This window comes from Pleurodeles waltl, chromosome 8 (assembly GCF_031143425.1).
Source record: "Pleurodeles waltl isolate 20211129_DDA chromosome 8, aPleWal1.hap1.20221129, whole genome shotgun sequence".
In the NCBI taxonomy this organism is placed as follows: domain Eukaryota; kingdom Metazoa; phylum Chordata; class Amphibia; order Caudata; family Salamandridae; genus Pleurodeles; species Pleurodeles waltl.
In genome coordinates, this window is record NC_090447.1 from 882,107,124 (window position 1) to 882,119,449 (window position 12,326).

The 12,326-nt window shown below is 45.7% G+C and overlaps 1 protein-coding gene across 1 annotated transcript in view; it reads right to left on the minus strand.

The window, feature by feature from the left end:
- IPO5 (importin 5) overlaps window positions 1-12,326 on the minus strand; it is a 531,657-nt gene that overhangs the window by 46,964 nt on the left and 472,367 nt on the right. Inside the window, exon 24 of the mRNA XM_069205185.1 lies at window positions 10,484-10,712. Coding sequence (XP_069061286.1) covers window positions 10,484-10,712 — 229 coding nt within the window. The remainder of the gene's footprint in view (window positions 1-10,483; window positions 10,713-12,326) is intronic.

Below are 12,326 nucleotides of genomic sequence, written 5' to 3' on the forward strand. Positions count from 1 at the left end.
CCATTGAAGCGAGATGTATGTTTGGCGGTCTATCAACACCAGATCTAGAAGTTGACCCTGTGCTTGTGACCACTGTGATGCTAGGCACTGTTGTAAGGGCCGCATGTGCAACCTTGCGTTTGGGACAATGGCTACGCATGAGGACATCATGCCTAGGAGTTTCATTACTAATTTGACCTGTATCTTTTGGTTTGGATACATGGCTTGTATTACATTGTGGAATGTTTGGACTCTTTGTGGACTTGGAGTGGCAATTCCTTTTACTGTGTTGATTGTTGCTCCTAGGTATTGCTGTGTTTGACACGGCAGAAGGTGTGACTTTGAGTAATTGATTGAGAAACCTAGTTTGTGTAGGGTTTCTATGACATAATTTGTGTGTTTTGAACACTATTTGCGTGTTGGTTTTGATTAACCAATCGTCTAGGTACGGGAACACATGTATTTGCTGCCTTCTGATATGTGCAGCTACTACTGCTAGACATTTTGTAAAAACTCTTGGCGCAGTTGTTATTCCGAATGGCAACACTTTGAATTGGTAATGTATCCCTTGGAATACAAACCTTAGGTACTTTGTGTGAAGGATGTATTGGTATATGGAAATATGCATCCTTTAGATCCAGTGTGGTCATGTAGTCTTGTTGTTTGAGCAGTGGGATTACTTCTTGTAATGTAACCATGTGAAAGTGGTCTGATTTGATGTATGTATTTAATATTCTGAGATCTAGTATAGGTCTTAGGAGTTTACTCACTGTACTTTGATACCCAAAAAAGACAAAACTCTGTTTAGTTCTTGTTTTGGTACTAATTCTATTGCCTCTTTTTGGAGCAATGCTTGAACTTCTACTCCTAGAAGATTTATATGTTGTTTTGACATACTGTGTGTTTTCGGTGGGACAGTTGGAGGGAATTCGAGAAATTCTATGCAATAACCATGCTGGATAATTGCTAGTACCCAAGTATCTGTTGTTATCTCCTCCCAATGTTTGTAAAATTGGCTTAGTCTTCCCCCCCACAGGTGTTATGTGATGGGGATGTGTGACTTGTAAGTCACTGCTTATTTTGAGGACTTTTGGGGCTTTGGAATTTTCCTCTATTTTTTGGGAATGGTCCCCCTCTATATTGCCCCCGAAAACTTCCCCGCTGATATTGGCTTTGGTAAGTGGGCCTTGTTTGTGATGTTGTGGTTTCTGTAGGTTGTCCTCGAAACCCTCCCCTAAAAGGTGTTTTGCAAAATGTGCCTCTGCTCTGCGGGGAGTAGAGTGCGCCCATGGCTTTTGCTGTATCAGTGTCTTTCTTGAGTTTATCAATAGCAGTGTCAACTTCCGGCCCAAACAACTGCTGTTCATTAAATGGCATATTTAGCACGGCTTGTTGAATTTCCGGCTTGAAACCTGACGTGCGCAGCCATGCGTGCCTTCTTATTGTTATTGCAGTATTTACTGTCCTTGCAGCAGTATCTGCTGCATCCATTGAAGACCGTATCTGATTATTAGAGATACTTTGTTCTTCTTCCACCACTTGTTGTGCTCTTTTTTGGAACTCCTTGGGTAAGTGTTCTATCAAATGTTGCATCTCATCCCAGTGAGCTCTGTCATATCTTGCCAAAAGTGCTTGTGAATTGGCAATGCGCCATTGGTTTGCTGCTTGTGCTGCAACCCTTTTGCCCGCAGCATCAAATTTGCAACTCTCTGTCTGGAGGTGGTGCGTCCCCCGAGGTATGAGAGTTTGCTCTCTTACGAGCTGCCCCGACAACTACTGAGTCTGGTGTTAACTGCGTTGTAATATAAACTGGATCTGTTGGCGGTGGCTTGTACTTTTTCTCCACCCTTGGAGTTATGGCTCGGCCTTTAACAGGATCCTGAAAGATTTGTTTTGAATGTTTTAGCATTCCTGGGAGCATAGGTAGTCTTTGGTATTGGCTATGAGTGGAGGATAGCGTGTTAAACAGAAAGTCATCCTCAATTGGTTCGGAATGCAAGGTGACGTTATGGAAAGCAGCTGCCCTTGCGATCACCTGTGTGTAAGATGTACTGTCCTCAGGAGGGGACGGCCTGGCAGGGTACGAGTCTGGGCTGTTGTCCGATACTGGAGCATCGTAAAGGTCCCATGCATCGGGATCATCTTGACTCATGGCAGTATGAGTCGGGGAGTGCATCAGTGGAGGAGTTGCTACTGGTGATGTGTGCACTGATGGTGGTGGAGAAGGTGGTGGAGTTGTTTTCTTTGCCACCTTTGCCTGTGGCTCCTTGTCCTTTTCTTGAAAGGCAAGTTTTCTTTTTATTTTAATTGGGGGAAGAGTGGTTATCTTCCCTATGTCTTGATGAATGTGGAGCCTCCTTTGAGTATAGTCTGGCTCTACAGCTTGAAGTTCCTCTCCAAATCTGTTTTTGCATTTGGGAGGACCATCCTTGTTCCTCTGTATAGGAACCTGTTTTCGGCTCCGAGGCTGGATGTTTCGGAACCGAAACTTTTTCGGACGTCTTTTTAGGCTCCGAAGAAACCTTTGTAATTTTCGGCGTGGTGGTGTCTCGGTGCCGAATTTGTTCGGTGCCGCTGTCACGGTGCCGAAATTTCTCTGAGCCGATGTCTCGGGTCCGAGATTGCTGTGTGGCGGTATCTCGACCGGAGTCGGATGACTTCGACACCAGCGTGCCCTTTTTCGGTGCCTTGGCTCGGTCACTGATTTTTTGGGTTAAGCCATGGCCTGTTGGCGGTGGCGTCCCCTGGGCTTTTGTTGACTTCTCGTGAGTCTTATGTTTCGACGTCTTACTCACGGTTTTCGGCATTTCTTCGGCCTCGAGCTCTTCAGAGTCCGACTCGTGGATAGAGAAAGCTTCCTCCTCCTCCTCGAAACGCTCTTGTCCGGTCGGCGTCGACGCCATCTGCAGTCTTCTGGCTCTTCGGTCTCTTAACGTCTTTCTGGACCGAAATGCTCAACAGGCCTCACAAGTATCTTCCTTGTGCTCTGGGGACAAGCACAAGTTACAGACCAGATGCTGATCCGTATACGGATACTTGTTATGGCATTTTGGACAGAAGCGGAATGGGGTCCATTCCATCAGCCTTGAAGTCACATGTGGCCGGGCCGACCAGGCCCCGACGGGGGATCGAAAGAACCCCAAAGGGCCACCGGAGCTCTTCTAAATTCAGTGTCGATCTGTTGTAACTAACCCGATACCGAACGCAAACAATACCAACGTTTTTTCCGAGATTCTAACTAACTTTCCGACCCGAAACACGGAGCGAAAAGGAACACGTCCGAACCCGATGGCGGAAAAAAAACAATCTAAGATGGAGTCGACGCCCATGCGCAATGGAGTCGAATTGGGAGGAGTCCCTCGGTCTCGTGACTCGAAAAGACTTCTTCAAAGAAAAACAACTTGTAACACTCCGAGCCCAACACCAGATGGCGGGATGTGCACAGCATGTGTATCTGCAGCTACACATGCCATTGAACATATACATATATACATATAAATATAAATAAAGATGTCCATATAACATATGGAAAAGGTCACTTACCCAGTGTACATCTATTCATGGCATGTTCTGCTGCAGATTCACATGCTATGCATATCAACTCGAGCTCTAGTGTTGGCCTCCGAGTGTCATGGGATAGAGGGACTCCTCTTCGGTTCCATTGTGCATGATCATCGACTCCATTGTTTGATTGTTTTCCCGCAGAGGGTAAAGGAAGGAGTGAGTGTATAAGTGAAAAAAAAAAAGAAAAAAAAAAAAAAGAAGAAAAAAAAATAGATGTCCATGCAAATGTATATGGATATGTACAAATGTGTTAACTTAAACGACTACAGGCTTCCGGGGAGGAGGGAGGGTGCATGTGAATCTGCAGCAGAACATGCCACGAACAGATGTACACTGGGTAAGTGACATTTTCCGTTCAATGGCATGCGTAGCTGCAGATACACATGCTATGCATAGACTACAAAGCAGTTTGTCCTCCCAAAAAAATAGCAGTGGCTAGCCTGTAGGAGTTGAAGTGGTCTGAAATAATGTTCTTAGAACAGCTTGTCCTACTGTGGCTTGTTGTGATAATACGCCCACATAGTAGTGTTTAGTAAATGTATGAGGTGGTAACCATGTAGCTGTTTTACATATTTCAGCCACTGGTATATTTCCAAAAAAAAGCCATTGTTGCACCTTTTTTTTCCCGTGTAGAATGTGCTTTAGGGGTGATTACAAGTGGTCTTTTTGCTTTGATGTAGCATGTTTGTATGCACCTTATAATCCATCTTGCTAAACCTTGTTTTGATATAGGATTGCCTGTATGCGGTTGTTGGAAAGCCACAAAAAGTTTTGTCGTTCTAAATTGTTTAGTTCTGTCTATGTAGTACATTACAGCTCTTTTGAGGTCTGATGTATGTAGAGCTCTTTCTGCCACAGAATCTGGCTGTGGGAAGAAGACTGGCAGTTCCACTGTGATATGAAATGGTGAGACTACTTTTGGTAGAAGTTTTGGATTCGCTCTTAGTACAACTTTGTGTACTTTGAAGAAAGGTTCCTCAAGAGTAAAAGCTTGTATTTCACTTACTCTTCTTAAAGTATTAATTGCCACTAGGAAGGCAACTTTCCATGTTAGAAATTGAATTTGGCAAGAGTGCATGGGTTCAAAAGTTGGTCCCATAAGTCTTGTAAGCACTATGTTTAGATTCCAAGATGGACATGGTAGTGTTCTTGGTGGAATGATGTGTTTTAAGCCTTCCATGAAAGCTTTAATGACAGGAACTCTAAAGAACGATGTTGAATAGTTTGTAAATATGTAGCTATTTCAGTGAGGTGTATTTTTTAGGAAAATGCTAAATTTGATTTTTGCAAATGACGTAAATAGCATACAGTATCTTGTATTGATGCTGTAAGAGCATCTATATTTTTAGATTGGCAGTAATAGACAAATCTTTTCCGTTTGCTTGCATAGCACTGTCTAGTAGCGGGTTTTCTTGCTTCTTTAATAACCTCCATACATTCTGATGCAAGTTGTAAAAATCCAAATTCTATGACTTCAGCATTGGGGTTTGGATGTCTGATTTGACCTTTGTTTTGTGTTAACAGATCTGGTCTGCATGGGAGTTTGGAGTGCGGTACTATAGATAGATCAAGTAGTGTTGTGTACCATGGCTGACATGCCTATGTTGGTGCTATGAGTCATGTTGAGGGAAGTTTGATGCAACTTGTTGACTAGAAATGGAAGGAGTGGGAGAGGGGGGAAAAAGCATAAACAAATACCCCTGGGCAATTGATCCATAGAGCATTGCCCTTGGATCGAGGGTGTGGGTACCTGGATGCAAAGTTTGGCATTTTGCATTTGCTTGTTACGAAATGGTCTATGCCTGGGGTTCCCCACATGTGGTAGTACTGCTGAATCACTTGTGGGTGAATATCCCATTTGTGTATTTGTTGCTGCATCCTGCTTAAGACGTCTGCTAGTCTGTTGTGTATCCCTGGGATATAATCTGCTAGTTAGTTGAATGTGATTGTGAATTGCCCATTTCCAAATGTCTGTGCTAGAAGGGACAATTGAGAGGAGTGTCTCTCCCCCCCCCCCCCCATGTTTTTGCAGATAATGATAATACATTGCGGTCATATTGTCTGTCCTTATCAACACGGTTTTGTGCGTGATCTGTGGCCAAAATGCTTTGAGGTACAATTTACTTACCTTCGGTAACAAAATATCTGGTAGAGACATTCTAGTTGCAGATTCCTTACCTTAGAATTTTCCTCCAGGTGTCAGACTGGATCTGGAGATTTTTTTCTTTGAGCAATACCCTTGTGCGTCGGTAGGTGGCGTCGTGGTCGCCGTGATGACGCCAGGACTAGTACATAGACGCCGCCCTTGCACAGTGACGTCAGTTTAACGACTTTCCACACCAGAGCGCAGAGCTGCTAAGAACACCGATATTGGGGCGCCAGAGCTAAGGACCTGAAAGGGGGAATCCCTGTCCCTAGAAATCAGTTCGCAAGTGGGGAGGATGGGTGGGCAGTAAGGAATCCGCAACTAGAATATGTCTCTACCAGATATTTCGTTACTGAAGTTAAGTAACTTGTACATCTGATAGAGACTTCTAGTTGCAGATTCCTTACCTTAGAATGGATACCCAAGCAATGCCATCCTCTGTGGTGGGCTGCGAACTGAGATCATACTAGAAAGTCCTGCAAGACCGAACGACCAAAGTAGCTGTCCCGACGGACCTGACTGTCCAAGCAGTAATGTTTAGCAAACATGTGCAGGGATGCCCACGTAGCTGCCTGACAGATGTCCAGGACAGGAACTCTGCGTGCTAACCCAGTGGATGCAGCAGTGGCCCTGGTAGAATGAGCTCACAAGCCTTCTGGAGGTTGTTTTTTCGTCAAGGCGTAGCACTTTTTGATGCAAAGAAGCACCCATTGAGAGATGGTACGTTTCTGCACCGCCTTCCCTTTCTTCGCACGCACATAATCAACAAAGAGTTGATCGTCCACCCGGAAGTCTTTAGTACAACTGAGATAGAACGCAAACGCTCTTTTTGGGTCCAGACGGTGGAGTCTCTCACCTCCTCATGAGAAGGATGTGGGGGTGCGTAGAAGGTAGGCAAAGTGATGGACTGGCCAACATGGAACAGTGTAACCACCTTAGGAAGAAAGGAAGCTCTAGTGTGTAACACCACTTTGTCAGAGTGTACGGACAAGTACGGAGGTTTTGAAGAAAGGGCCTGAAGCTCACTCACCCTGCGAGCAGAGGTGATGCCGATAAGAGACAGTTTTGAATGTGAGGAGTCGTAAGGGACAATTATGCATAGGCTCAAAGGGAGTACACATCAAGAAAGTAAGTACAATATTAAGATCCCACTGAGGCATGATGAAGGGATTGGGAGGAAATAAGTGGGTGAGCCCCTTCAAGAATCTACTCACAAGAGGAGATTTAAAGAGTGAGGGCTCATCAGGAAGCCTAAGAAAGGCAGAAATGGCAGAAAGATACCGCTGTAGGGTGGCCAATGCAGAGCCCTGCTGGGCTAAGGAAAGAATGAATAGAAGAACCTCTGAAAGAGGGGCAGATAGGGGGTCAACAGATTTGTTAGTGCACCATGCCACAAATTTATTCCAACGACTGGCGTATACAGTTTTAGTCGAGGGACGCCTGGCTGCCAAGATAACATTGCAGACTTCAGGTGGAAGGGCTAATGCCGTCAACTGTTGCCGCTCAATCTCCACACATGAAGGCAGAGGTTGGACAGGTTCGTTGGTGGACTGTTCCCCTGCTGCTGCGACAGAAGATCCGCCCGAAGAGGCAGTCTGAGTGGAGGATCGATGGACATGCTCAGTAGCTTGGAATACCACACTCTTCGAGCCCAGTGCGGAGCCACCAAGATAACGTGGGCCTGGTCGTTCTTGATGATCTTAAGAACTCTGGGCAGAAGAGGGATAGGCGGGAGGGCGTAAAGGAGGCCGGAGTTCCACTCGAGACAAAAAGTCTCAAAGCGAGTGCCGCCTTGGAAACTCCAACACGCAAAATAACTGACATTGCGCATTCTCTGCGGAGGCAAACTGATCTTACCAAGGCTCTCCCCACTAGAGAAAGAGACCTTGCGCCACCTCCAGATGGAGACGCCATTCGTGATAGACAGTGCATCGGCAGCTGTGTTAGTCTGCTCTGGCGCTGAGCCCGCCAGATGTTGAACCATCAGGGTAATGCCCGGATGTTCCAGCCATGTCCAGAGGCGTAGTGCCTCTGACATAGGGTCTAGGAGCCTAACCCGCCTTGCTTGTTGGAGTACCACATGGCGGTAGTGTTGTCCGTGAACACCTGCACCACTTTCCCTTAGAGAGGGAAGGAATGCCTTCAACACAAGTCTGATCGCTTGGCGCTCCAGCAAGGTGATATGGAGGCCCGACTCCGCCGGAGACCAGAGGCCTCTGATCTCCGCCTCTCCCATGTGGCTGCCCCAACCCAGAAGCAACGCATCTGTCACTATTGAGAGATCTGGTTAGGGAAGGGAGAGGGATTTGCCACGGACCCAATGCATATTCAAAAGACCACTGCAGATCCTTTGCAGTCCCCTCTGAAATCTGGACCATGTCGGAGAGATTTCCCTGATTGTGTGACCACTGGAACTTCAAGTCCCACTGCAGAGCCCGCATTTGCCATCTGGCACGTGTTACTAGCAGGATGCCAGAGGCCATGAGGCCTAGCAGCCTCAGTCAGTCTCACTGAAACTGAAGACAGAGGCTGAAAGATCAGAATCCTAGCCGGAATATCTTGGACTCATTTCGGGAGGATAAGCCCGAAACTGCACTGTGTCCAGAACAGCTCCGATGAGAGTGTGAGAGGGAGTAAGGTGTGACTTTGGCATGCTTATAATGAACCCCAGCATGTGCAGGAGGCTCGCAGTAGTCTGAAGAGGGGGGGGGGGGGGGGAAAGACTACTTTCTGGGGCGAGTCCGCCTTCAACAGCCAGTTGTCGAGGTAGTGGAAGACAAACCGTAAACCTGAGCAGAAGAGCTGCAACCACTGCCATCACTTTTGTGAACACCCAAGGGGCACTGGGGTAAGGCTGAAGAGGAGCATGGTAAACTGAAAGTGCTTGTGACTTACCATGAATCCTAGTTAACATCTATGGGCAGGCAGAATAGGAATGTAGAAATAAGCATCCTTCAAGTCCAACACTACCATCCAGTCTCCTGGGTCCAAGGCAGACATGAGCATTTTGAATTTCTCCTTCTTGAGGAAGTAACAGAGGTCCCGAAGGTCTAGGATAGGACGTAAACCCATGTCTTTTTTGGGCACCAGAAAGTAGCGGGAATAACAACCACAACCTACTTCTGGCCCAGGGACCTTCTCTATGGCTCCATTGACCAAGAGAGCTACGACTTCCTGGCAGAGAAGTGCCAAATGTTCCTCTGAAAGATGGTTGACTGATGAGGCATGGCTGGTGGGGCAGACTCGAAGGCAAGAGTAGCCCCTTCAAACTATCTGCAAACCCCACCTGTCCTCAGTGATGGATTTCCAGTGGGGCAGATGATGGAGAATCCTGCTGCCAACTGGATCTGAGTGAGGGGACGGATTAGGAGAGTTTGAAGGCTGCACTGGGGGCAGGGGTAGACTGGGCAGACCTCTGGCTCCCTGTCCCACACGGGATTCCGTGACCCTGGCCACGCAGCTTCTAAACCGCTTGTGCCACAAGGTGGCTGGGGTGGGGTTGTGACAGGGAGCCCCTTCCTTGGCCATGAAAGGCGGACTGTTTGGGGGGGGTGGGGGGTTTGAACCTAGAAATCTCTATCAGATTTATAAATCTTAAAGAGTACATGAAGTAGGAGACATTGGTCATGACATGCAAAACAAACAGAAAAGTAATTTGCCCATGGGGCAGATTTTGTCAGGATCAAACACTACTTCCTACCTAAAACAGGTAGACCACATTTGTAGGGCTATATGGGAAAATATAAATGTGTTCAAAAAAGCAATGAACTATACAATCATTTAATACATAACACGGACATTTAAAAAAAAAAAAAAAATTGCTAAATTTTCTGCATTAAAAACAGACCAAAACGACGGAAAGACCAGAAAAAGATATGCACAACTTGTCCTCAACTAAAAGGAGGAACAAAGTTACTAAGCCTGCTTTTCTAGCGATTAATATTTTCTTTGCTATCCTAAACAGAATGTTTGTAGCAACACATCGTTTAGCAAATTTCAACAGTCAACAATTTCAGGGATCACTTAGTATCCACATTTGACAATACGTTTGGCTGAACAGCCCACTCATTCATACACCCTCAGAAAACATACTAATGAAGGTAAACATGACAACTTCCACGCTCTTTGAAGGCATGCAAATGTTTCATTACACCAGCAGTGTTAAAAAAGTCGATCAGTTTTCCACTTCAAGGCAGGCTCCCCAAACTCTTATATTTTAAAGATAGATGTGCTCTTTCCCACCTCGGGCAGTCACATTCTTATCTTCAACGGACTATTTCAACATGATCTGGCTCTCCCCTATGGTGAAAAGAAATCCTAAAGCACTCGGTGTTTGGTTCACCTTGCAGATTCTCACACCATTGGGGAGTGTGACATCACTCAATCTGAAGGGCCTCCATTCATTCAAGTTTTCAGTATCAGGGAATACAAAACAGAACAAAGACCATCCATGTTATTACATGGACGGTCTTACAACTTACAATCAAACCTCTGCTTCAAGAGAAGCAACCTCAACATCTTGTGGTGGTACCTCTACCACAAGGATGCCCTTGGGCAGGGTCCTGGGAAGTAGGGAGCATGCCTTGCCAGATAATATTGCCCTTAATGTGGTATGTAGAGCATAGAGAGCTGTGGACCAGGGAGCATTGTAATACAATCTCCTGAATCCATGCTGTAAAGAAAGCCCTCACATTATTCAAATTGCAAACTTCAATCCCTTTACACCTTGTAGTCCAATCCTGCATTAATACCAGCTTTTGCTGAATGTTTTAATGGTACTTAAAGAAACCTCACCTTTCAATCAAGTCACATAAGTAATTGAAGGTGTGAACGGCTTCTTCTTTGTCTTCTTGTAGTGGTAGCCAGGATAACCAATGAGGAAGGACTTCATCCACATTTACACATTCAGGCCTAAACTTCATTATCTTCCCAACTGCCGAAATGCAGTTCTCTGTGGCATTAATATTTTCTTTGGTTTTTGAATCTGGAGCCTGGATCACACTAACCATTTGTGGAAGGGCCTCTGTAGGATTGCCAAGTACACAGTTTGGTTAAATAAGACAATTACTGACGACTGGAAAACGAACACTGCAAACATACAGAAGACTGCTTACAGACAATGAACATACAGTAGCAGTCTGACACAGAATCTTGAAAAAAAACACTAAAATAGGATAGGAATGTTAACCATGTCAGATTATCTCTTTTGTTGCCCCCACCCCCAAAACTACTAGTAGACCGTAATAGCCATCATCAAGCAACATCTTCGATTATAAATGTGAAGAAGTTGATGCTTGTAATCCAGGTTCTGTATTGCAAGGATTTTATAGCCTTTATGACTCAAGTGAATAGTTTCCTCCTATGTTTGTGTAACCTGGAACACTTCGCATAAAATTGAAACTGTTTTTAACAGGTCTAACACTGGTGGGGCATGGGGGGGGGGAGCAACCCGGTACAGTTATCGTAGAGAAGGTTGAGAAACTTTAATTTCAAGATGCTTTGAGTTTCCACTACTTTTAATCTTTTCACCAACAGTTGCCTCAAAGTGAGATTTTTGTGAACAGATATGGTGCAAATAGAAGGCAGGAGGGTCATTTGGCTGAAAAAAAAAAAAAAGAAAAAAAAAAAAAAAAAAACATTCCTAGGATGCAGAACCAGGACTACAAGTAAGCATTCCTTCTGTATCATAGGAGCTTTGGCAGTCAAATGTTAGATAGCAAGACAAACGAAACGTCCCTGTGGCTGAGCCGAAGAAAGCAAAAGCTGTATTCACAAGATCTCCCCCTCCCCACCCCCCCAAAAAATAGTGCGGACCGGTTTGCCAAACCGTGAGGCCAAATTACAGAAATGCAGTCAAACATCGCAAAATTCGCAGTACTTTCATGACAGGAACACAATGTACCTGTCACAAAAATACTGTGAGCAAACCAGCACCACGCAGCAAGCTTAACATGGAAAGGGGGGTGTATAATGCCAGCGAGTACAGACTACAATGTAAATTGTGCGCTCAATGGCACCACCATGACATTTCATGACTGGGAGGGGGTGACTATAAAAAGGTGACAGGAAGGCAGGGTAGAAATAAGTGAAGGGGTGTCAGGTAGGTTGGGGGGTGGGAGGGGGTGAGGAAGCGGGGCTGGGAGAGGAAGCGGGGAGGTGAAAGGGAAAGTGTAAGGAAATGCCTCCTTGGCATGGTTACCTCCCGACTTTTGCCTTTTGTTGATGCCAGTTATGTTTAAGTGTTCTGGGACCCTGCTAACCAGGCCCCAGCACCAGTGTTTTCCCTAAACTGTACCTTTGTTCCCACAATTGGCACAGGTCTTTAAGGGCTGCAGCATGTCTTATGCCACCCTGGGGACCCCTCACTCAGCACATGCACACTGTCTCACAGCTTGTGTGCTGGTGGGGAGAAAATGAGTAAGCCAACATGGCACTCCCCTCAGAGTGCCATGCCCACCTCACACTGCATGTGGCATAGATAATTCACCCCTCTAGCAGGCCTTACAGCCCTAAGGCAGGGTGCACTATCCCACAGGTGAGGGCATATGTGCATGAGCACTATGCCCCTACAGGGTTTAAGCAAATCCTTAGACATTGTATGTGCAGGGTAGCCATAAAGAGAATATGGTCTGAGAGT